Below are 27736 nucleotides of genomic sequence, written 5' to 3' on the forward strand. Positions count from 1 at the left end.
CAGTGATGTTGAATAACAACCTGCAGGTGAGACTCACCTGGAGGCGGCTCGGCCTTCACGGAGGTCTTGGAGCCCTTTGAGGACTTCCTCATGATGGCGATCAGAGAGCTGAGAAAGGAGACAGAGACCCACAGTCAGGTTCATTCTCAGGACATGATGGGATCTGATCAGAAAACCCTGCTTTTACACCATCTTACTTGCTTCACTACTATAGTATTATAGATTTAAAGATGATTCTACTATCAGTTTGTAATTTAGACATTTTTCGTGTCTTCAAAAGAAAATATGTCTTTACTTCTTTGTCTATTTGTAGATTTCTCCTAAATGCACTTCAACATTAACATTATATAAGGCCATTCATCACCATTGTCCATCCATCCATCCATCGTCTACCGCTTATCCTGTATTCAGGGTCACGGGGGGCTGGAGCCGATCCCAGCTGTCATTGGGCGAAGGCAGAGTACACCCTGGACAGGACGCCAGTCTATCCATCATCACCATTGTTGTTATTATTAAAATGGATATACTCCACTAAAGTACCAGTATGTCTAACTGTTACAATGTAGTGAATGTGAGTGGAGTACATGTGGTCTTGTTGGACACATTCAGAGTTCAGACACATAGAGAGAGAGCGAGCCGTCCTCCAATCTGAGGATTGGCGGTTCAATCCCGGCTCCTCCAGTCTGCATGCCGAAGTACCCTTGGGCAAGATACTCAATTGCCCCGATGCCGCGCCATCGGTGTGTATGCCTGCCCCATGTTTACGTCTCAGAGTCTCCTCTGGATAGACAACTCACTGTCCTCAGGACATCACTGTTTCATCATTGTGTCCTCACCTCAGGGGGTTGCATCTGGATGGGGGGGGCGGCGGAGGGGGGGGAGGTGGAGGAGGAGGGGGAGGAGGCGGATGTGGTGGAGGGGCGGGAGGCGGTGCCACGCATGGTTCAGGGGGAGGGGCGACCTCCTTCTGGGTCTCCTGGAGCTGGTGGACTGTGGACAGGAAGTAAGACCAGGGAAACAGTTATACTAGCATCTACTACAGTAATACTAACATCGACCACAGTTATACTAGCATCTGCTACAGTAATACTAACATCTACTACAGTAATACTAGCATCTACTACAGTAATACTAACATCGACCACAGTTATACTAGCATCTACTACAGTAATACTACCATCTACCACAGTAATACTAGCATCTACTACAGTAATACTAACATCGACCACAGTTATACTAGCATCTACTACAGTAATACTAACATCTACTACAGTAATACTAGCATCTACTACAGTAATACTAACATCGACCACAGTTATACTAGCATCTACTACAGTAATACTACCATCTACCACAGTAATACTAACATCTACTACAGTAATACTAACATCTACCACAGTAATACAAACATCTAGACTACCACAGTAATACTAGCATCTACTACAGTAATACTAACATCTACCACAGTAATACTAACATCTACTACAGTAATACTAACATCTACCACAGTAATACAAACATCTAGACTACCACAGTAATACTAGCATCTACTACAGTAATACTAACATCTACTACAGTAATACTAACATCTACCACAGTAATACAAACATCTAGACTACCACAGTAATACTAGCATCTACTACAGTAATACTAACATCTACCACAGTTATACTAGCATCTACTACAGTAATACTACCATCTAGACTACCACAGTAATACTAACATCTACTACAGTAATACTAACATCTACCACAGTAATACTAGCATCTACTACAGTAACACTAACATCGACCACAGTTATACTAGCATCTACTACAGTAATACTACCATCTAGACTACCACAATAATACTAACATCTACTACAGTAATACTACCATGTAGACTACCACAGTAATACTAACATCTACTACAGTAAAACTAACATCTACCACAGTAATACTAGCATCTACTACAGTAATACTAACATCGACCACAGTTATACTAGCATCTACTACAGTAATACTACCATCTAGACTACCACAGTAATACTAACATCTACTACAGTAATACTACCATGTAGACTACCACAGTAATACTAACATCTACTACAGTAAAACTAACATCTACCACAGTAATACTAGCATCTACTACAGTAATACTACCATCTAGACTACCACAGTAATACTAACATCTGCTACAGTAATACTAACATCTACTACAGTAATACTAACATCTACTACAGTAAAACTAACATCTACCACAGTAATACTAACATCTACTACAGTAATACTAACATCTACTACAGTAAAACTAACATCTACCACAGTAATACTAGCATCTACTACAGTAATACTAGCATCTAGACAACCACAGTAATACGAACATCTGCTACAGTAATACTAACATCTACTACAGTAAAACTAACATCTACCACAGTAATACTAGCATCTACTACTACAGTAATACTACCATCTAGACTACCACAGTAACACTAACATCTACTACAGTAATACTACCATGTAGACTACCACAGTAATACTAACATCTACTACAGTAATACTAACATCTGCTACAGTAACACTAACATCTACTACAGTAAAACTAACATCTACCACAGTAATACTAGCATCTACTACAGTAATACTACCATCTAGACTACCACAGTAACACTAACATCTACTACAGTAATACTACCATGTAGACTACCACAGTAATACTAACATCTACCACAGTAATACTAACATCTGCTACAGTAATACTAGCATCTAGACAACCACAGTAATACGAACATCTGCTACAGTAATACTAACATCTACTACAGTAAAACTAACATCTACCACAGTAATACTAGCATCTACTACAGTAATACTACCATCTAGACTACCACAGTAACACTAACATCTACTACAGTAATACTACCATGTAGACTACCACAGTAATACTAACATCTACCACAGTAATACTAACATCTGCTACAGTAATACTAACATCTACTACAGTAACACTAACATCTACTACAGTAATACTAACATCTGCTACAGTAACACTAACATCTACTACAGTAATACTAACATCTACTACAGTAATACTAACATCTACTACAGTAACACTAACATCTACTACAGTAATACTAACATCTACTACAGTAACACTAACATCTACTACAGTAATACTAACATCTACTACAGTAATACTAACATCTACTACAGTAACACTAACATCTACTACAGTAATACTAACATCTACTACAGTAACACTAACATCTACTACAGTAATACTAACATCTACTACAGTAAAACTAACATCTACTACAGTAATACTAACATCTACTACAGTAATACTAACATCTACTACAGTAACACTAACATCTACTACAGTAATACTAACATCTACTACAGTAATACTAACATCTACTACAGTAAAACTAACATCTACTACAGTAACACTAACATCTACTACAGTAACACTAACATCTACTACAGTAATACTAACATCTACTACAGTAATACTACCATCTACCACAGTAACACTAACATCTACTACAGTAACACTAACATCTACTACAGTAATACTAACATCTACTACAGTAACACTAACATCTACTACAGTAACACTAACATCTACTACAGTAATACTAACATCTACTACAGTAATACTAACATATACTACAGTAACACTAACATCTACTACAGTAATACTAACATCTCAATCTCAACACTAGGAGTTGAAATATTTCAACTTGACCAAATAAGTGAATTAGTGTGGTGTCTTTTGTGTACATTGCGTTGCCTGATGTTTCTTACATGGACTTTGTATTCACGCAACAAGACAAATAGAATGAAGACTCAGTTAGTATTAAGACTTGCTTACAATTAAGGTGGTCAAATTGTTCACCTATTTAACAATATATGCAGACAAAAATAGTTTGGTGTGTAAACACACCATCATACCTCACAGTTATACCACAAAAAGAGACTTTCTTTATGTAAAATTATCTTTTGAATTGTCATTCTGTAATTTTGGTCCAATTAAAATGGGATCATAATATGATTTGTCTCTAGCCATTGACTACTGTACATATTTATTTAAAAAAGGTCCGATGGTACTTAGCCTCTCTATTAGTGTGTTTAAATCCTCCTCCCTGCTTTCAGTGTGTTTGGTTTCAGTTTAACGCATGTTTCGGTGCTTGCCAATAACTATATTGTTACTGTTGCTTTGCTATATATGTGGTGCTGAGGGCCGATGAACTCCACCTCTGGTCTCCAGCTCTTCATTCTTCTTCTCTGCGTCCTCCAGCCGTCCGTCCACCTCCTTCTTGGCCTCCTCCAGCAGCTCCAGCTGTCTCTGCAGAGACTCCAGCTGCTTCTTCACACAGCTTTGCTCCAGTTGAGCCTCCAAACTCTGAACCTACACACACACACACACACACACACAGTTTAATTTTAAGCTACAAAATTAAGGGATGTCTATTATCCTAGTCTGCGTTACTTTAAGGTACTCTGTTTACTACCTGCTCAGGTACTCTGTTTACTACCTGCTCGTGTACTCTGTTTACTACCTGCTCAGATACTCCCACTAATTACCTGGACCAATTTTGCAATTTACCCATGTGATGATATTCACGATGATTCCATCAATGTACTGTAAATTCACTGCGATCAACTCTTCGTCAGTGTTTTGTCTTGCGATCCATGATAAAATCCTAAATCCCATCCACAGAGATAAACAACATAAAGGTGTTGTTTCTGCCGCCTCCAGTATAATAAAAACAAACTGTCATTGTAGATTTAACAACAAAGTCAAGGCGACTAAAATAAATATGATGACCCGTAGCTTCACTATGACTTGAACTTTCTGTCCATCAAACTGGATGAAAGTGATAATATTAGTGAGGCTGGTTTACCGTCTGCTGATGCTGCAGACGCTCGTCCTCCAGGGTTTTGGTGATGGCAGCGACGTCCTCCAGAGCTTTCAGAAGCTGAATGCTGGGCTCAGCACTCTGCAGCAGGAGCATACTCTGCCTGTTGGCCTCCTTCTGCTTCACCAGCATCTACAGGGGAGGAGGAGGAGGAGGGAGAAACAGTTTTCACTTCCATCACACAGTCTGTTTCATTCCTGCTGGCTCTTCACTTTTCAGGTCAGTAAACACCACATTCAGGACATTTCACTGTCAGGCACAAGGTTCGAAACACACATCAATTATCAGCAACACAACAATGCAGATCAGACTTTTTCATTTGTGCAAAGCAACTTCATCACAATCCTCAAACTGTGGGAGTTGGACAAAGTGAACAGAAGATTTTCAAAGTACATGTTGCACTTTAAAGGGAAAATTCAACAGCAATCTGTTTTGATGGTGAATGTAGTGAGCCGAATGAAGCAATACATTCCTCTGTGCTGCTACATTGAGCCAGAAGGCTGAGGCCCAGCATTTCCTACATGTACCATGATGCATTGCACGCAAGCTTCTGATGCCTGGAGGGTTGCCATCAGTCAGCATCCTCTACACGGCTCATGCAGCTGCAGCCTCGGACTCTCTCTATTGTATTTCTTCAGCCGTACTCAGATCAATACAGCTGAATAAAAACTATAAAATGCATCCTTGGCCATCCATCCATCGTCTACTGCTTATCCTGTATTCAGGGTTGTGGGGGATCCCAGCTGTTATTGGGCGAAGGCAGGGTACATTCTGGACAGGTCATCAGTCCATCCCATGTAGAGACAGACAACCATTCACACTCACATTCACACCTCAGCCCTCACACTTCCAATGTAAATATAAAGAAGAAATTCTTTGCTTACGAGGATAAATCAGATTATTGGCAAAGGTAATTATACACTTATAATTACTATTTATACTATTGATAATGACCTATTTATGAATGAGCGTATTGATTTTAGCTAACAAATTACCTGAAATGTCAAACACTGTCCCTTTAACAACATTACAAAATTGTGATGCTGTGTATCCGTCAGCTTGTTTAACGTATTTATGTCCTCTAGTGGCCAAAACTGTATTAAAGCAGCTTTAATCATTAAACATGTTTCTGAATATACAAGTCGATGTAAGAGCACCAGTTGTGTACATGTACACACTTTGACAGTATTGCTGTGTCACCGTTCCTTTACCTCATGTGCGTAAGTCTCGGCCTGGACTCTCAGGCTCTGCTCCAAGTCCAGCTGCTCCTTCATGCCGTCGTACTCCTGAGCCGCCATCATGGAGACTACAGAGGCAGAGAGACACACCAAAGAGCTCAGTACAGATAGCACGTTAACAAAACATTCAACATGTTAGCATTTTATCATCAGAATCAGCCTAACTAGGCAAGTACTATATAACAATATATCTGATATCATATGATATACAAGAAATTTGACTTTTTTCATTACTATCAACATGAACAACAAAGCTGTCAAATACAGGTATAGAGCAGACAGGACTATTATGTAGACAAGTACTTCCATCTTTGCATTGGGCTCAATAATCCACTTTAATATATAGCTAACTTGGCATGTAAATGTATGTTTGTTAAACATGCTAAATAAAAAGAATAGGTGTTTCAGAGCTCATGTTTGTGCTGAAGCATCAACTGGTTGTGAAGCTGATTTCAACCTTTCATCCCCAGTCACTGTTTGAAGACATCACTGTGTTTCATTTGGACTCACCTCTATTGAATCTCTTGATGGTCTTACGTTGTTGCTCAACAGTTTCATGAAGCTCCTTCATCTCAGCCTGATCTTTCTCTGACTGTAAAGAAAATTCAACAGTCAGGCACCTGAAGGCAATCTAACATCGTCAAGGAAATGTTTGACAGATCCATCCTCACCTGTGAGGTCACCTCTTCTATCCGTCTCTGCTGTTCATTAATCTGACACAGGAAATTCTTCTTCTCCTCCAATAAGGTGTTGACACTCTCCCTCAGCTCTGACAAACACACACAAACACCACCGAATTGTAAAGTTTCTTTCTTTAATAGAAACAGACTAAATACTGAAAAATCAACATTATTACAGTGTCTAACATTTTACTATTTATTCGTGTTGGACCTTTAAATCTGCTGTTGATACTGTGTGAATCTAATTCTACGTACTGTACCTTTAACCTGCTGTTGGTACTGTGTGAAGGTGTCGTGGTTTCCGTCTGCAGCATCTCCGTCTGCGTCAGCCTCCAGAGCGAGGCAGTCTGAGATGCTGGGAAGCAGCTCGTCCAAACACGGACGAGACGACAGGCTCAGGTACTTCAACTTCCTGTTCTCACAGTTCAGCTGCAGGTCAAAGTTCATGACAGCGTAATTAAAACTATAAACCATAATAGGCATGGGAATAAAACAATATGAAAAAATAATGTTAAATTAAAAACCGGAAATCATCAAAATATGCTTGACACTCTTAAAATGATCTAAAACATACTAGAATCACTTTACCTGAAACATATTTATATGTATAAACAGCAGACATAAATGTTGTATCCACCTCAGAACAGTCCTTTATTTTAATATAAGCACCAGATTTTGCTGTGAAGACTTAAAAGACAACGGCCTCTGTCCAGAAGCATCCTGACTCAGCTGTTCCCCTCTCCTGCTAATGCAAGCCATATTGATTATTGTGTGTGTGTGTGTGTGTGTGTGTGTGTGTGTGTGTGTGTGTGTGTGTGTGTGCGCGTGTGAGTGTGTGTGTGTGTGTGTCTGACCTTTGTTGCTAGGGCTTCCGCATTTTCTCGGCATGACTTCTCGATCTCCAGTTGAGTCTGCAGGACGCTGACCTCCTCAATCACCATCTGTGACACTGAGGAGGACACACACACCCACACACACACACACACACACACACACACACACACACACACAGACGGTTCTTACTTTCTGTACCTAATTTATGTGAACCCCTGAAACATCCGTCAGAGTTTATTGACAAGATTCCAATAGATTATCACACCAATAAAACCAATAAAATACTCAAACCAAGTTATAGTTTTCTTTTAAATAAATAAATACAAAAATAGGCATGTTTTATTTTTATTTTCTATTTGTTTACTTTTGTTGAGAACATCAAGGCCAAGCAAGAAAAAAGAACTGTTAAACTAAATCATACAAACATTTGATAAAGAAACAAACAGTAGAAGGTACTAGATGCCCAAAATATCCGGCTGTGATCGTGGTTCAACAATCAATAGATCATTGATTGATTGACATCAGGTTAACACAGTGTTTAAGAAAAATAGACTATATATACAGAATGTGGTTTAACCAAAGTGCTGCTTTTCAATCAATAAGAGAAACGTTTATTTATGAATGAATGTCTCTTTGAGGCCCGCCTCTTCCTGTGTTGCCCATGGGACTTTATATCAGAAAAAATATGTTCAGTAGTCAACGGCAAGAAAACGTAGTTTTTTTAAAATTCTACTATGAATTTCCCTCGGGATCAATAAAGTATCTGTCTGCCTGTCTGTCTGTCTATCTTTATCTATGCAGCTCTCTCTCTCTCTCTGGTTCTTCATGTCTTTCAGTCGTGGTCACAGACTCAGACCTGGACTCACTGGATTATATTACAGCCAGCAGGAAGCCACCGTCCCTGATCCATTAACAGAGTCCTTCCTGAATTGATGGACAAGTATCATATCAGATTACAGTGATTCCCCTTGAATGTTTTGCAGGCCTGGGGGTCCCACTTATGATGGCATTTTGGTGTGGTCAGCTTCGTATTGTACACTTTATATAAGACGCGTAACAAATTGGACACAAGGAGAGGATGATTTATTAAACCTAGGCATTTAGTACGTAATAATAAATAATAAAGTCTCACAGTATCCCTGTAGGAGGAATTTCAGCGTCTCAACAAAGAGCATGACCTTGTAAAGATCTGGGTTGATGTGTGCAAAGAAACACTGGACTGCATGGACGCCCTGCAGAAAGACAGCGGCAACCCCAGGTTGTCAATGAGCAGCTCTCAATCACTAAATATTTTGAGGACAATCATGCTGAACTGGAAGCTGAAGAGAAAGTGTTGGTGGCACAAAACAGATTCCTGGGAAAAGGCTACTGTGACGCAAATTATAAATCCATGCAGGATGAAAGAAAAGTTCTCACAAGGCAGAAAAACAGCTAGAGGAAGCCGTGAAGTCGGAGAACGAAGCCCTGAGCCGAGTAAACCACCGTCTTCAGCACCGGGCCGCAACACTCTCCAAGGGGAAAGAGCTTTGGTTATCGTCTACGAAAACCTGAAAGCGGAGAAGAACGCCACCAGACGGGAGAACGAGAGGCTTCGTAACGAACTCCAGAAGCTCTCCAAAAGAGTAGACAAGAAAAAAGCTCTGGAGGGGAAGTGTATGGAGATGAGGGCGAAGAAAGTCAACAACTGCAGACGCCCTCAAACAACAAATCACCTCCCAGAGAGCTGTGGAAATTGACCTGTGATACAGTGGTGTCATATTTCAGTCCTCCACTCTCTACCCCCCCACTTTTCAACTTGCACTTGGAACCTTCATCCCAACTGCTTCACACTTGGCTGCAAAACCGCTCCAGTGCATGTTGCAGATCATGTTCTGAAGGAGCTAACCAGACCACATCATTTGCAAAAAACATGGATGCAATTCTGAGGTCTGCTAATCCAGTCTACATGTGCTTTGTGGACTTGGAGAAGGCGTACGACTGTGTCCCTAATATGGTGTACCAGCGACGTTGAAACTAGCCACCCGGTCCTTGTATAACCAAAGTGAGAGCTGTGTCCACATTCTGGGCGTGTTCTCAGTGGGTGTTGCGCCTCCACCAGGGTCATCCCTTTTCACCGATACTGTTTTTGATTTTCATAGACAGGATTTCGAGGCACAGCCAGGGGAGGAGAGTATCCTCTTTGTTGGGCTGTGTGACAGGGCTAGTATTGAGATGTCTCATTTAAAGTTTCCCTCATAGTCAAACTGCTGGAGCTTCAGTGAATCTATTAACTATAACTAACTATAACTGACTAACTTTTTACATTGGTCACACTGGTGTGCCTAACCTTTTCATTTTTCATCTTGGTGATAATATAATGTTATTATCATTTCTGATGCCTCACTGCTTGTTTGTGGCTGCTTGACACTGAGACGCTGCGGGGAGGGGAGGGGGGCTGCTCGGCCCACCACGTCTGTCCCGGTACCGGTTCTGTTTCTGTGTGCTTTTTAAATGGTTCCTACAGTAAAAGCAACGCTCAGCCAGGCTCTGGCTGTACTCACTAACGTACGCATTAAATGTAAAAGGTCCCATGGCGAACCGGAGACCAAATCAAACGCCCGGTTCGTGACACCGGCTCAGACGGAGATGGATGAAACAGCATCGACCTTTCAGTGCGAGGGGAGGCAGGTGTTACGGGCAGAGCAACTTTCCGTACGATAAAAGAAAGATCAACAGTCATCCACTTGCTGTCGCTGACCACGTGGGATTTCTTTTGAAGAAGTGTTTCAAAGACTCAAGAACAGCCCAGGAATACAGGTGTGCCAGAACCAAAATGTCATGCATTGTAAACGAGGCACTGGCACCACATATTATGAAGGAGTTGGTGATTCAAATGAGGGAACAAACTCTCGTCAAAGATGGTTCCAGTGACGCAGCTATTTCCCAAACTACTGAACATGTTTTTAACCTCCACAATAATCTGGCATGATTTAGTGATTAAACATGTATGTAAGAAGATGGGATGCTTTTTATGCTTAGCTATGCGGTCATTGCAGGAGTAGAGAAGATGAATCGCCAGATTCTCCGGATCTTTATCAAAGATAAGGTTGACCACCGCTTCCTGGGATGTGTACTACTAGCAGGACAAGGTGTTGGACAGCAGAAGTCATCTTCAGCAAGATAAAGGCCACCATGAAGAAAAGGCAAAAACTGTGTTGGTCTCTCTGTGGACAATGCTGCAGTGAACACAGGTTCACGCAACTCTGTTTCCTCCAGAATCCTGAAGGAACACCCAAGCATTTATTTTCATGGTTGCCCATGTCATGTAGACCACAACACTGCTAACTTAATATCTGTGTAGTGATTGACTGTCGGCTTCTGGTTTGGAAAGAAGAAAAGAAAGCGGGAATGCTGTGAGGGAGCAGGAGGACGGGGAAGGCTTCTGGATCTATTTTGAATCCTCATTCAATCTTTAATAGTTGAGGTTGAGCGATTCCCTCCCAGCCAGCATTTCAACGCTCAGCCATCAAAATCTCTCTCTCTGGGCTTCATTCAGCCACAACATCGTTCTCCGCTCGGCTGCACTGCACTTCAACTGCAACTACGTGGGTCAGATAGGAAATCATCCTCTGCTATTTATAGGCCTGTTCTCATTCTACTCGGTTTTACTAGAGAAACCAAGCAGGGCAACACTGGAGTCAGTTGGCCAATGACGTTAAATATTGAGCTGCTTCAATTTCTATACTCTGAAATAGTCACTGAATTGTTTTCTTTGTGTGTCTCAGCACTAAAACAATGCCAATGCAAAGTAAGTTCCTTTTCAATGGTCTACACATGAATTAAACACATCCATGTGACTATGCAACATCCAGAGCTAGAGATATAAATATTGAAAGAAACTTCCTATGGTGGGGGGAGGACACAACACATGAATTTCAACAACACAGGAATTTCAACCACCAGATGTGCTTGAAAGTGTTGGGGTGAAAGGATGCGTTGGGGACGGTTTTCCTAAAAAATAACTAAGAAGTTTTGTGCCGAAACTCACAGTGGTTTTGTTGTCTTAACCTAACGTTGGTTTTGTCGTGTAAACCTAACGTTGGTTCTGTTGTCTCAACCTAATGTTGGTGCTGATGTTCGTTTGTATTTATTTGATACATGTTACTGTCTTGCTGTATTTTTTGTATTTATGTTTGACCATATGGCAAAATGTTTGTATGTCACAGAAATAACGATCAACTTACAACAACAAGGCCCCTAATTAACTAATTAACTAACCACCCAGCAGTGACGGTTAGAAAAAACAGTCTTACATAGCTTCATACAGTGCCTTTTTTTCAGATGCACATGAACATAACTGACAGTAGTTTGTCCTCCAGCCTTCTGTGGACTGTCAAACTGTTCAGGCTCAGGCCTTCACGAGGGAAACCCGTCATGATCCGACAGGCTCAAAACAAAAAGCTGCTTTTGTTTTCTTGCAGTGAGCTGAGGAAAGCCTCTTTAGAGGCGACGCACATTATTAACAGATTTGGAGGATTAGCCAACAGTCAGCACATTCATCCAACACTGACATCCCACTGCTGAGGGTCAAGACCGTTACAAAGATGGGTGACAAGCCAACATGGAAGTGCAGATTCATGCTTCCAGTACAAACCAAACCTGCTTCTACATTCAAGAGTTCAAAATGAAGATTTCTAAATGTAAATGTTTCGGGGATGCACCAGTGACTCAAAAATGTCACTTCCTTTCCTAGAAAGGATTTAATACGTAGAATGAGATTATTAATGCTGGTGGTGTTTAAGCTGTGAACAATAAATGAACTAATCCTGCCTTCAAGTGCTTTGACTTAAATATGATTAGTTGTGCATTGGAGGGTTTTTGGACGGAATAGTTAAACCAATGCCAGAGCAGTTAAAGAACATTTCGTCCAGTATAACTATATTTAATTGTCAAAACCAAAATTAATCTATTCATGGCCTAACCTGATATACTGCATTTCTTTGAGAGATTTTATAATTGCACATAAGTTGTTCATGCAACTTTAGATTAATAATAATGTTCTGTGATCCACTGAAAATGATTCTGCAACAATTCAGGTAATTATTTGAAAACTTTTATATATTGAATATCTTTGAGTTTTGGACTGTTGGACGGACAGAAAAAAGACATCTGAAGATTCTGATTTTGCGATCCTAGAAACCATAATGGACATATTTCACATAGATTAAAGAATGAATCAATTAATTGAAAAGATAATAAATATATTAATATATAATGAAAATTATCATAATGTTACTGACCCTGATTAATTATTGTGTGGCACTGTAAAGGTGAACGAGCCAAAAAAAAAAAAAGAGCCACACATTATAAACACAGGATCCATAACAGTAAAGAGTATACAATTAGTCAGTGAGAGGCCGTCTGGTCACTGTCAGGGTAGATGTGTCATGTGACAGTTTGTTATGTAATTATAGTATTTATGAAAGCACTGATGTAGAAAAAGGTCAGTCACATGGTTTTATCTAAGTACAGTAGAGTGAATAACTAGACCACATGCGCTAACAACACTAACAGGCCATCAGTTCTGTAAAACTGATGGGAGTAAGCTGTTAGCTTGCAGCTATGTGTTTAACTACAGTAGCTTTAGATGATGTACAATGTTAATGTTAACTGTTTGCTTCCAGCTAGGAGTTCAGTTACAGTAGTACTAGTTGACGTACAACACCTGCATGCAGATGAATGGTGTTAGCTGTTAGCTTCCTGTTTAGCTACAGTAGCATTAGTTGACGTACAACACCATCATGCAGATGAATGGTGTTAGCTGTTAGCTTCCTGTTCAGCTACAATAGCAATAGTTGACGTACAACACCTGCATCATGTAGATGTTGCTCTGTAACAAGCAACACTCTGAAGTCAGTGATACTTATGCCTCTGTCTTGTTTGCTGTATTTCATATATTGTTCAGGGCTGTTTAGTCACCTCAATTCATTTCCTGTCTTTTGCTTTTGAGGCAAAATATTGCATCTTTTGCATGTGTTTACTATTTTCCGAAATCTCATATCCAGTATCTAATGCCGGATGTGCGACAGCAGCTCACACTAACTCATTTCTCTCTCTCTGCATATGATTTGAAACTCAGAGAGGCTTTTGGCTGCTATTGAAATTACAATCCTCGGAGACATGTTCGACACTCAGCTGTAGCTTCAACGCCTTGTGCTGCAGCTCCAGCTTAAAAGCATAAAGCATAAATTACAAACTGTGAGATATCTGCTTCCTACAGCAGGAATATCAAGCCACAACTGTGGGGAAGAGGCAGTTTCCTACTTTAACAAAGAGGAACAGCAAAGTTCAAAAGCTAAAACAAGATCCAAAAATGTCTCCAAGGTACTCTTGTCTGAATCATGTCTTTTTCTTTGCATGACGACAGTTAAACTCCTCAAAGAAGCTCCTCTAAAAAGATGCACATCAGTGCTGTTTATGTCTGAATCTGGATTGAAACTTTATTCAGGGCCCTACCAGGATGAAACATGGACAGAAATGTATTCCTGATCCTAATCCTATTGTCCGGGGATGTGCAGTTAAACCCTGGCCCAACTACTCACCTTACCCCGGCAAATGCAACGACAAACGGACTGCATGAGTGGCAGCTGAGGTCCGGAGGGACGGACATCTTCGCCGAGGCAACAGGTACTCCACACGGGGTCAACGGGATGATTCAATCACCAAGAAAACTACGTGAATTTGGATTCTTTCAGACTGTAAATCATGCAAGAGTAATATGGGAGCCTACGTCTAAACCAAAGGGCATATTGGGCGGACACTTGAACATTCGGAGTATATTGCCAAAACGTGATCAGATTGAATATCTTCTAACGGACTCTAACTTAGACTTTTTAGCACTGAGTGAAACTTGGCTGCATAGTTACATCCCGACCAGCATGATTGACGTCCCTGGCTATACATGCTACAGACAAGATAGAACATCAGACAAGGGCTGGGGGGGATTATTATTCTATGTTAGAGACACTCTGAAATGTAATGAAATCGAACTGAATACACCATTAGAATGTCTGGCGTTGAATGTTGCTTTATCACCGAAGATGAATTTTAATATTGTAGCACTGTATAAGCCACCATCCCACGATGTTTCATTTATGATGACCTAGATAAACTTCTTAAACATATAAATACTCATACAGAATCGATTTTACTTGGTGATTTGAATATTAATTGGCTAGAGAAAAATCGCACGAAATTAAAGACACTGCTGTCAAAACACAGTCTTCAGCAGATGGTGAAAGGCCCAACGAGGATTACAAGAACATCTAAAACTTTGATAGATCTAATTATTACAAACGGACCCCAGCGAATCATGAGAACATATAACCTTCTCACAGGGCTTTCAGATCATAACATGACCATGGTTGTCTGAAAACTCATGTAATGGGAATTTTTGATGTTTGTACTTTATAATCAGAATATTTGTCAGGCCAGACGTCGATCCGCATCTGACTGTTATGCTGTGACGAAAATGAATGCCTGTTTGTAGATGATATGAACATGAGTGCCACATTGACATAAGATAATTTCAGGACTATGACGCCTGTGTTCTGTAAATCTTGACCTTGCCTGTACATCTTGTCTTTGTAAGATAGGACATGATCCGTCCTTTGGTTCCTCCTCCTTAAAAGGGAGACTGTTGTTGGACTCAGGGTCGTTCCTGCTGATTCTGGACCTTTGCATCAGAAGGCAGGGGTGACCAGTCCCTCCTCTGCAGATGAGAATACTTAGTGGAATAAACCTCGGAGAAAAAGCAGATCCTGGTTGTTGATCTTTATTGGGCAGATTCATTTTTCCACAACACTCACTAAACGGCGGTTATCAAAATTTGCGAATGAAAGTAAACCCGGTAACCAGGGTATTCCCAAAAACAAGCAGGCACAAATTGAAAATGATCTAAACAATTTAGACTGGGATAATGTTCTACAATCAAACGAGTTAGAAAATTGTTGTATTTCCCTAACACAAAATCTCATGCACCTAATTGGGAAATACATGAAAACGTTTAAGGGTATGCAGCGAAAAGCATCCTTACCATGGCTGAGTAATGACACTCGCCAGCTGATGAAAAAGAGACTATGCACTGAAAAGATAGCTACTCACTAAAACTGATACGGATCTTCTTATTTTTTAAAGGATTCAGAAATGCAGTAGTCAGAGAATTGCGTAAAGCAAAAACAGCTTATTATATGCAACTGATTGGGGAATCTGAGGGACACAGTGCATCCCTCTGGAAGCATCTCAACAGTCTTACTAAAATTAAGCCAAGTAAACAAAAAACAATAACTGAACTGAAAGTGAATGGAGTTATTAGCACTAACAATCTAGCTATTGCAAATTAATTTAACAACTTCTTTATTCAGTCAGTGGAGGAGCTTGCTGAGACTTTTGAACCAGCAACTCTGCAGAGCTCAAAGTCTACGCCATTAAAATTTGTTCTAAATTGAGGTCAGTGAGGAAAAAGTACATAAAATTATTAACATGTTAAATAAGTCTAAAGCAAAGGACGTGTTTGGGTTGGACACTGCCTTTATTAGAACTCACTGCTTGGCCCTGGTTAAACCTATAACTCATCTGGTAAACCTCTCCATCAGAGTGGGCAAATTCCCACAAAGCTGGAAGCAAGCCATTATCATTCCAATTTTTAAGGCTGGTGCAAAGGACCAAGCAGGCAACTATAGGCCAATCTCAATATTACCCGCCCCCCCCAAATCTTAACAGAACAACTAGTTAGGCATCTTGAAAACAATTGCCTCATTAACCCCAAACAATTTGGTTTCAGACAAGGGTATTCAACAGAAATGGCCAACTGCTACCTAACCGAGAACATTAAGAGTAAGTTGGACAAGGGTAATGTTGTAGAAGCTGTGTTTATAGACCTCAAAAAGGCTTTTGACACAGTGAACCACAGCATACTCTCGAACAAGCTCACCAACTTCAACTTCTCTCAACATGCCATCGGTTGGTTTGCCTCATACCTGGCCAATCAAGAGCAACGTGTTAAAATAAACACAGAACTCTCAATGCCACTTCAGTCGACAATGGGTGTCCCACAGGGATCCATCCTGGGGCCTCTGCTGTTTAGTCTGTATATCAACGACTTACCAACATGCTGTCAGTCAGCAAACTGCCAAATGTATGCTGACGATACAGTCTTATACACACCAGCTAGAATACCAGGTGCAGCAGCAGAGGTCCTGACCAAGGAAATGGAGGGAGTATCCCAATGGCTCAAAGATAACCAACTGACGCTTAACATCAAAAAGACTGTCTCAATGTGCTTCTCTATAAGAGGTAAAGCCAAATGCACCATTAAAATAGGCCAAGAGGCTATAGAGGAAGTGGATGAATTTAAATTTGTAGGTATTATTTTAGACTCACAACTTAATTTCAAAAAACACGTTAAGAAACTCTGTAAGACTGTCCGGACAAACCTGAACTGCTTCAGAATGATAAGACATCACATCCCGGTCAAGGCAGCTTTATTGTTCTTTCATGCAATGATACTCTCTCACTTATCATACTGTATTACTGTATGGGGCCAAGCCTCCCAGACAACCGTTAAACCAGTCACATCATTATACAAACAGGCACTGAAAATAATGGACCAGGAACCATTAACATCACATCACTGTTTAATTTTACAAAAATAAAAGTTATTAAGTTTTGACAATTTTATTAAGTTTTCTTTTCTTAAAATAATTTTTAAATGTGCAAATAATCTGGCGCCCTCTGTACTCTGTCCATTTGTCATGAAAACAAAGGCAAGGAGCGCGGCCACAAGGGGAGCAGTGGGTGGTAACTGCACAGTAGAGGGGCGCAAAACTTCTTTCGGCCAGTCATGTTTTTCAGTAATAGGAACCCGCTTTTGGAACAACTTACCGATAGAACTAAAAACACGAACAGAACTGAAAACATTTAACAGTAAGGTAAAACACTGGCTGAAAGTAAATCAGGGTTGTGACCACTAAGACACACACGCACACACACACACACACATACACACACTCTATTGTCTATGTTTTACTGTACTGTCTGTGTTGATGCCTGGCTGTTCGCATAAGTGAGAGTTTGCGGGCGGCTAGGTATCTGGGGGATGTATCGTATGTGATTTGCTGTCTGTGTTATTGTATTGGTGTATGTTGTGACTGGCTGTCCGTATAAGTGAGAGTTTGCGGGCGGCTGGGTGTCTGGGGGTTGTGTTACGTGACTTATTGTTTTTGATGTTCCTATGTATGTTGTGGTTGTTCTGTTGTGTATGGTTTGGGTATGAACATTAAAATTACCCTTGATGTTTTGTTGGTCTCTATGTGTATAGAGAGGTGTTTGCACACGTATACTACACTTTTTAGAATACTTTTAGACTACAACATGTTTTTAGAAAGGTCTGACCAGGGACTGGGGTTGCAAATTAGCCAACTGGCTAGAAACCTTTTATGTAACACATCTACAGATATTGTTATGGCATTGACTGTGATAGCTATGTATGCAATAATGTGCGCTGCATTGTCCCTGACAAATAAACTAATAAATCAATCAAAAAAATTGGAATTTGACAATGAAAATGGATTCAACTGTGAAATGCAGAATTTTGTTGAATTTGTCAAAATCTGGATACAATTTATACAAATATGTGTTTGCTCTACCAAGCTTTTGTCACCTCTATGAAAAGTAAAAATTAAGAAAAAAAAGTTGCAGAGTGACTCTACTGTGTTTTAGTGTAATTCCAGGCACAATGCTTTATCTAGCTTCTCTCCTCTCCTGTCTGTTTCACTGAGGGGCGGGGCTAACACACACACACACACACACACACGTCTCTCACACACACACGTCTCTCACACACACACACACACACACACACACACACACACACACACACACACACACACAGTGAGCGATAGTAATTTCGAAGACGAACAAATACGAATTACCCAACCTGCAAGAAACCACGTGATGAACAGCTACAAGAACTAATTTACAACTGAAACTGAAAATAGTGCAGAGTGGACAGATTCGCTGACTTTTGAGAGGTAGGGGGGATGGGGTCTAAAGTAATGATTTTAAAAAGTGGGTCCAGTGTCCATGAATGTATGTACAATATTGTTGAAATGTATTTATTATGACTCCAAATTTGCATGGTCTCTGAATGAAAAGGAATTAGAATTACCAGTATATTTTGCTCTGGGTAACAAGCAACACGCAGTGGTACTTAGTCTTGTTGGTTGTATTTTACATATTTTTCAGGGCTGTTTTATCATCTGTATTCATTTCCTGTCTTTTGCTCTTAAAGCGAAAATATTGCAGCTTTTACACGTGATGACTATTTTCTGAAATCACATTTCCAGTTTACATGTGTAATAGATGAGTGGTGTTAGTTGTTACCTTCTTGCTACGTGTTCATTTACAGTAGCATTAGATGATGTGTCACTTTATGAGAGACCATTGGTGATCAAGAGTTAATCCTTGTGTCACACTTTATGAAGGACAGTTATGTATGTATATGACTACGTCAAAAAACAGTTTTCATTTGTAATCTGTCACTTCTGACGAACTTGCTACGCGTTCATTCCGGTAGCATTAGACGACGTACAACACTTCGGTGTAATATATGCAGGGTGTTAGCTGTTAGCTTCTTGCTACGTGTTCATTCCGGTAGCATTAGACGACGTACAACACTTCGGTGTAATACATGCGGGCAGTTTGCTGTTAGCTTCTTGCTACATGTTCATTCCGGTAGCATTAGACGACGTACAACACTTCGGTGTAATACATGAGGGGTGTTAGCTGTTAGCTTCTTGCTGCGTGTTCTTTACAGTAGCAGAAGAAGAAGACACAGAAAATTGCAAACATGTTTCCCAGATGCATTATCCATTAAATGAATTGCGATCATGAACGTTCATTGTGGAGGCAAGTGTTTTATCGAAGAGCGAAGGCCTTTGCACACTGATTCCATTTTTTTCCCCCTGCGTTTCATCTGCTATCTGATAAAACTAATTACGCACAGAAACCTAGCACACTGAGTGCAATGTGTTTTTTTATAAATATATTTGTTGCAAAAATTCGCAAAATAAATGTCATCCAGGAGTGAGGAAGATTTTTGATCGTCTCACTTCTTGAAAGAAGAAAAAGAGGGAGCTGCGCAATGACCCTGATCAGGTCCAGGTGCACACAGGATGCCGGTTATCCCGTTTACAGGACTACGGGGACACACATCAGGAAGAAGACCACCGATCCTTACAATCCAACTGACCCTGAACCGCGGCTGCAGTACGTCCCTGATCCCAAACTGCTCGCCACAATCTGTCCTTCATCTCTGCATCGTTATGGTCTTCAAACTGTTGTACAGCGACAGCATTGCTTTGAGTGATGAGGTGGAAGAGCTCGTCTGTTATTTTAGATGTTTGTAGCTTTACGGTGACTTGAGGGATGCCAAAATACACAGAAAATCTAACCTGTTTTATAACTTTTTTGACAGACAGAAGTTTTAGAGTCGGAGTGCAAACATGATTGACACAACCTGAGGTCGTAGTAAGGTAATCGTAGGACTTGCCTTTGAGATTACAAATGAGCCTGAAACCAAGAACCTGCTGGTGAGCAATGCCTCCCTCATTAAATCCATTCAAATGTGGAGCAGCAGGTAGACCTTTTGAAGGCCCACAACAGATAAAGAGTCAGTCCCCTCATCCCTCCCCCATGTTCTGCTGCTGAATAATTCATGGCAGGACGTTTTAATAATTCATGGGAATAACATGACAAGAGCTGTGTCCTCTGGGGAGAGGTGGCGGATGAATAAATGAGTGAGTGAATGAAAGACTGAACGCATGACATGAAGGGAACTCGCAGCCAAAAGGAGGATCAGCGTTTCTGCTGACTGAAGATATTAGGAGCAGTTTTGCTGTTGCAGACAAGTTTTTGATATGTTTTCTGTCCAACCAAGGGGCTTTCATTTCACGTCCTGCCGTCTACAAGAAGCCCCAAATGACTGTGAGATCTACATGTCAGTCACTGGGACGTATTTGAACGATCTCAGACATCCAGATTCTGACAAAAAAAATCTACAAAAGCTCTCAACAATCCAAATATGTTGTACATCTAACCGTACATTTCATTTCCAAGTAAATAAATTATTATTCAGTGAAGCAATCCGATCAGGCTGATTGGTTTTCTCTGCGACAAACAGCTGACAGCTTCCTCCTAAATTTCCTTTAGATGCTTTTTCATGCACTCTGGCTGACTCATTTACACATAGTACATAGTTAATAATTGAAAATATGAAGACGGCACTAGTTTAGTTTGCAGATTAATTGTGTTGTTATAAAAAATATTTTTTATAGTAATTATTGTAAGTAGGTTATTGAGCTATTGAGTGCGAATGGTTGTCTGTCTCTACATCCCATCTGTCTCCCTGTGATAGACTGGTTACCTGTCTGTCTCTACATGTCTCCCTGTGATAGACTGGTTACCTGTCTGTCTCTACATGTCAGCCCTGTGATAGACTGGTTACCTGTCTGTCTCTACATGTCAGACCTGTGATAGACTGGTTACCTGTCTGTCTCTACATGTCTCCCTGTGATAGACTGGTTACCTGTCTGTTTCTACATGTCGGCCCTGTGATAGACTGGTTACCTGTCTGTCTCTACATGTCTCCCTGTGATAGACTGGTTACCTGTCTGTCTCTACATGTCAGCCCTGTGATAGACTGGTTACCTGTCTGTCTCTACATGTCAGCCCTGTGATAGACTGGTTACCTGTCTGTCTCTACATGTCTCCCTGTGATAGACTGGTTACCTGTCTGTCTCTACACGTCTCCCTGTGATAGACTGGTTACCTGTCTGTTTCTACATGTCTCCCTGTGATAGACTGGTTACCTGTCTGTCTCTACATGTCAGCCCTGTGATAGACTGGTTACCTGTCTGTCTCTACATGTCTCCCTGTGATAGACTGGTTACCTGTCTGTCTCTACATGTCTCCCTGTGATAGACTGGTTACCTGTCTGTTTCTACATGTCTCCCTGTGATAGACTGGTTACCTGTCTGTCTCTACATGTCAGCCCTGTGATAGACTGGTTACCCCCCCCCCCCCCGCGACATCCCCCCAGGATAAGCGGCAGAGGATAGATATATTGATCAACTCTATATAGATATAGATATGTTAATAGTGGTGGAATGTAACTCAGTATAATGTTGAAGAACTTGTACTTGAGTATTTCTATGTTATGCTAGTTGATACTTCTACTTCACTACATCTCAGAGGTAATTTGGTTTTGTTGCCTTGTTGTGTAATGTCCATTAAGAAAATGTGGTGCAGGTACAAATTATATTTCCAGTGAAAATATACATTAGTTATAAAGTCTTGCTGAGAATCAGTTTACTTGCATTTTGTGACTATTTCAGAAACTGGATATTTACGACACATGAACCCTAGTGGATAGAAGATACTTTTTTAAGGACACATATACCAAGCTAACCTTTTGATCCTGCATGCTCTCTATCAACTTCCTATCTGGGTCAACAGTTCAGGATTGGAAATATCACACCGAGGAGAGCTCCAGCTGGAGACTGGCTGCTTCTCCTGTTACCTCGAAACAGACAGGTGACTGAAGTGACCCATATCAAAACGTACACAAACATCAAGACTGTGGGTTTTTATTTGCCATCCCTAATGAAAGGCTTGTTTTAAAGGGATAGTTCAGAATTTTGGACATAAGACCTATTTTCCAAGTGAGCCGGTGTGTTCGAGATGTCTGGAGACGTTTTCAAGACATTTCATTCAGTTCTTCTAGTTGCCGAGTTCGCTTCTGCTATGGCTAGCGCAAGTCAATCGTTCTAGTTAGACAGGCATTAAAAACAGTCTTGCCCACTCCACAGTGCACCCGAGGCAAATCCATTGTAACGGCAGACTATCGATGTACATATATGTTGATAGAATGTTTGAAATAAAACCAACCTTGCATTTTTAAGGATTTATATCTCAGCAGCAGCAGCAGCGTGTCATACTTCCTAGTAGGCTATGGCAGCGGCGGAGTGATATCACCTAGCACTTATAAGTTACCGGTTCTATAATAGTTTGTTTACCTGCTGTCATTGCTACAGACGCAGAGTAGCCTGCAGTGCTAGTTTCTTCAATCTCACCGAAATGGACACTTTTGGAGAATATACTGAAACTTTTGAAGACTCTGATGAGGAGTTTATTTCCACCCAAACCCAACCGTACCTGTACGAGCCTGAATATACAGAGGAAGACTTGCGTGAAAGGGATGCTCAAAGGGCAGAACGCGAGCGTCTGTGGAGACCGAGATAGCCCCCTCTGGAGCTGAGAACCGGGACCGAACAAACGGAGACTGGTGGTGCCAGGAGGGAATCCCCCGCAACGCGTCCAAGGGTTTACGGCTCTACGGACGGAGCAGAGGTCAGGGTTCGCGGTGCGTAATTGTGGATTCGCGTGGCCGTGGGCTGCCCGGTGTTTGAGTGAGCTCCGAGGGCTTTTCAGACAGCCTTGGGGGTATAAGTGCCGACAGTTTGGCCCGGTTCGATTGCCTATTTACGGGCAGTATTTCCCGCTGCTGCTGAGAAACTATTTCCTCAAAAAATGGATGATTCATGCGATGCAAGGTTAGTTTTGTTTAAAATATGATTCTATCAACACAGATATGTACATCGACAGTCTAGTGTTTTAATGGATTTGCCTCGGGTGCACTGTGGAGTGGGCAAGACTGTTTTTAATGCCTGTCTAACGAGAACCGTTGACTTGCGCTAGCCATAGCATAAGCGAACTCGGCAACTAGAAGAACTGAATGAAATCATGTATTGAAACATCAATACATAATTTTAAAATGTCATATTATCTGTATCTCTCTCTATAATGACAACGTGACTCAATAGGATTCATATTCCCAAAGCAAAGACATTATCCTCACAGTCAGAACCTAATATGTAGCAGAAATCACATACTTATACAGTCAATATGAAACAAAACCTCACCTAAACACCTGATTATTATTGATCATGTGATCTTACCTGTGTGAATCGTCATGATGGAAGTGGTCAGTCTTCCTCTAACAGCTAATAATCAGGCTGACTGGATGTTAAAGTCCTGTTGGCTAAATAACCTGACAGTCGCCAAGGTAACGGACACCCCCTGCCCCTGGGTTAAACACAGCCATTGAGAGGACAAGGTGTGTCTGATGTCATGTACACAGAGGTGAGGAGACGAGGTGTGTGTGTGTGTTTGGGGGGGGGTAGTGAAGGTGTCGGCTGTCTGATTGTCGCTGGATGATTATTTGTCTTAATGTGTCTCCTTGCTTCCTTTACCCGCTTCCTTGCTTCTCCCAGTGAGGAGACCTGAGAGGAAGGAGCCGAAGCTGCCAACATCATTTACTTCATCACTTCACAGCATTTATATGTCATGGCACCTTCCACAAAGGATACACCTGTGTTTCCTTGCTCTGAGCTGTCTCCTCATCTCCTTGAGGTACATTCAAGGGACAGGACCAGGAGCCCGACCAATATGGGAGTGACAAGTACGTACCTTAGTGGTATCGGGTGCGGTTGTATCGGAGTAGTTTTATGAGTAAGAGTAAATGAGCACGGTATCAGACCCGATACCCGACACTGGTATCGCTGCATCCCTAGTGGATGTGTTTACTTCATGTGTCCACCAAGAAAAAGGATCTTCATTAGCTTTCCACTGACTTTATTTTAGTGCTGAGGGACATGGGAAAATAGAATATGCATGTCCCTGAACATGGAACCAATAGATTGTAGTTTGTGACTGTTTCATGATCTGCAATGAGACTTGGCTGGATGAAAAGGAAGAGGAGAAGGAAGCTGGACTCACCTCTCTTGATGTGTTTGAGTTGTCTCTCGGCCTCGTCTCTCTCCTCCGTCAGTCTGGTGCACTGCAGGAGGAGAGATTAGATCATGTGTTCAGCAGAGTCTAGTTCCACTCACACAAAGATCACACACTGACTTTATAAGCGCTTCCATCCCAAAACACTGGAACCTGGGTCAGAACCTGGATCTGTTTTTTGGTTTTCTGGAACCAGGATGCTTTAACACCCATTAAGGAAGAAGTAGTGATGTATTTGACTTGAGTAAAAGTAGTAATATCACAGTACAAAAATAAAAAGTCCTGCATTTGAGATATTACTCAGGTAAAAATAATCATTATACAAAATGACCGCAATCAGAGTGGTATACATATTATATGTATATTCATATTATTATTATTGATGGATTCATGTAAGCACTATTTTACAACAGCATATTAGGGTCATTGGAATTAAAAGAACGAGGGGGTCATATTCAGAGAAAAAACCTTGAATATTCTGAGATAAAGTCTTGGCGCAGACACTGTTAAACACAAGTCAAGTGCAAATCCAGTATATCAATTATATTAGTAAGTACATATATCATTGATTCCTGCTCATAGAACACTAAAGAAAGCTTGTCTCTTCACTCGGAGGCTGATTCCAGAGAAGACCCCAAAGAAGACCCCACATCATCAGGGCATTGTACACCCTGGACAGGTAGCCATGCTATCACAGGGCTGACATGTATTTTGTGTATTTTATCCTTTACCTTGGTATTTAATTTCTCTCTGCTGGCCAAACTATGTAACACCATTTCTGAATCATTCTAGCGGCAATTAACATATTCAATTCTTCAAAAGATTCATTATGTATCTGGGCACATCGGCCAGGACAAGCACCGATACTGATATATCTGTGAAAGGTTAATGTTGGCCAACCGATACAATGATCGGGCTAAACTTTGAATGCATATTTAAAAAAAAGAAAGCATCTTTCAGTACTATGGAATGCCATTGTAGCCAATATTAAATATAGAAATAAATAAATATGGCTGCACAGTGGTTATCACTGTCGTCTCACAGCCCTTACAGCTGGTCTATATTTAGGGGGATCAGCTGTGGGGAGCAGTTTGGATATTGGAGGGATGAAGCAGCAGCAGCTGCAGACGTCACTGAGGTCAACGAGAGCAAACCTGCATCGCCACTCCAGGGGTCCGTTTCACAAAGCAGGTTTAGTGAAAACCTTGAGTTAGTTAACCCTGAGATGAGGGAAACTCTAGTTTTTCGGTTTCACAAAGCCAGTTCAGCATAAATCTGAGTCAGTTACCCGGGTAACATACTCCGTGAACCTAACCTGCTCGCTAGCAGGTTTGCTTCAACAAACCCTGAGTTTCTCTCGACATGTCTCCGCCTTTTTCCTCAATCTGAATCAATTCTGAAAAATTGTGCCGTCCTTTCATCGTCAACCTAATCAATACGGAAATAAATGTGATTCTAGCAGCTTTGCGTCGGGAGAGGATTTTGATTACCTTTCCTTTCAATCACATTAGATATTATCTAAACAATATTCTCCGACATTTTCAACATTTCATATCGCGGACATAATCCGCAACCAGATTCTTTGCGGAGGTAGTGTTTTTGCGAACGGGAGATTTATGAAATGTTTAAGTACATTTCTTTGTTGACATACCTGCTTATATTTACTGTTTAATATGTGAAATATGATTAAAATCATATACCTTTGTCAACGTATTTGCGCAATATTATTATGCTTAATTTTAAACTGACGCCACTTTCTTTCTGTGCCTGGGGGGATTACACCCAATGAAAATGATAATTTATTCATTGCGCTACTTTGTGATCTACGGCAACTGAACCACTGTCGCCTGCACCATAGGCAGCGTTGCTAACCGTTACACCACAGTGTCGCTCTGCAAAGCTGAAAATGAACACTTATTAGCTTTAGATCAATAGACTGTTTTATTCAGTTATACACATTAGATCGGGCAGTAATTGTCTGCCACGCCAACTATCGCTACTTTGCTGCAGTTACGTTGCTCCGCTTTCTCAGGATGAGCTCGTTTTCTACGTAAACACTCAGTAATATCTAATGACGCTCTCCCGGTTGCCATGGTGAATCGTAGTATCAGAGCTCCATTGATGATGGCTTTGTAGAGTCGGCAGGCACGCGCGTAACTCAGAGTTTACATATTCAGAGTTGACTGAACTAATTCAAAACCGATGTTCTGAAACTGAAAACTCAGAGTTGCCCATCTCAGAGTTGATCAACTCAGAGTTCAGGGTTAGGTTCAGAGTTTGTTGAACCTGCTTTGTGAAACGGGCCCCAGGAGGTTTCATTCTGATCCCCCTGAACTCACTTAGTGTTATACTGTGATGATAAGGTGTTCCCTTGATTCTGAATGCTATATTATTTTATCATTAACGTGAACAACCAGGTGACAAATATGACTTAATTTCCAAGGTTGGCATTGGGGTTGGGCCAATATCCGTGTTCACCGGTTCGGTTTCGTGTACGGGCTGAACCGGATTAATTCCTGCACAAACCGGTTGAACCCGCATTTGTCCTTATGACACGTTCTGGAAAATTAAAAATATCAGTGACATGTGGCGATGGCATCATGGCACTAAATGTCTTTCATCAGTAGTAAACAGAAATAATGACAAGTGATGAAAATGATACTGTGTTTCTTTGAGTCGGCCGGTGTGTAAAGTGCAGCCGCCCCGCTGCCGAGCCGAGCTGGCATAACAGAGATTAGGGCTGCAGCTATCGAATCTTTTTGTGATCGAGTAATCTACCGATTATTCCATTGAGTAATCGGATAAAAATTAACATTGTATATAGTTGTCATGTACACTGTTAATTTCTTAAAACAAATTCGGTCAAAATAAGGTAAGATAAATGTTTTTTACTTTATTTAAATAACCTAAATTGTTTAAATATAAACTTAAAATGCTCGTCTTTGGAGATATTAAAAGCAGTGTTAAATGTTACTATCATTTCTGGTTTGTGGCTGCCTGACGCTGAGAGCAGCGGGGAGGGAGGGGCTGCTCTGCACCGCGGGTGTATATCTGGTGTTTTTGAACGATTCTGAACGATTCTGAACAATTCTGAACGGCGACGCTCAGACTGTAAAGGCAGTGTTCCCAGCCGGGCTCTGGCTGTACTATTATATTACGCACGTGCACCCAAAATGGCCGCACTCTGGAGCCCTAGCTTC

The 27736-nt window shown here is 41.0% G+C and overlaps 2 protein-coding genes across 2 annotated transcripts in view; both read right to left on the reverse strand.

Moving 5' to 3' along the window:
- LOC311013480 (complexin-2) overlaps window positions 1-27736 on the reverse strand; it is a 656754-nt gene that overhangs the window by 278522 nt on the left and 350496 nt on the right. The gene's annotated exons all lie outside the window — the stretch shown is intronic.
- Window positions 1-27736, reverse strand: part of shtn3 (shootin 3) — a gene marked incomplete at its 3' end in the record, with an annotated part of 40375 nt that overhangs the window by 6713 nt on the left and 5926 nt on the right. The window contains exons 2-11 of the mRNA XM_084009371.1: window positions 24525-24585; window positions 7670-7764; window positions 7076-7244; window positions 6807-6904; window positions 6646-6727; window positions 6109-6203; window positions 4883-5029; window positions 4233-4386; window positions 837-990; window positions 38-108 (exon numbers count right to left, since the gene is read on the reverse strand). Of these exons, the coding sequence (XP_083865497.1) occupies window positions 38-108; window positions 837-990; window positions 4233-4386; window positions 4883-5029; window positions 6109-6203; window positions 6646-6727; window positions 6807-6904; window positions 7076-7244; window positions 7670-7764; window positions 24525-24585 (1126 nt within the window). The remainder of the gene's footprint in view (window positions 1-37; window positions 109-836; window positions 991-4232; window positions 4387-4882; window positions 5030-6108; window positions 6204-6645; window positions 6728-6806; window positions 6905-7075; window positions 7245-7669; window positions 7765-24524; window positions 24586-27736) is intronic.

Source organism: Eutrigla gurnardus, assembly GCF_963514095.1.
Source record: "Eutrigla gurnardus genome assembly, chromosome: 5".
NCBI lineage: Eukaryota > Metazoa > Chordata > Actinopteri > Perciformes > Triglidae > Eutrigla > Eutrigla gurnardus.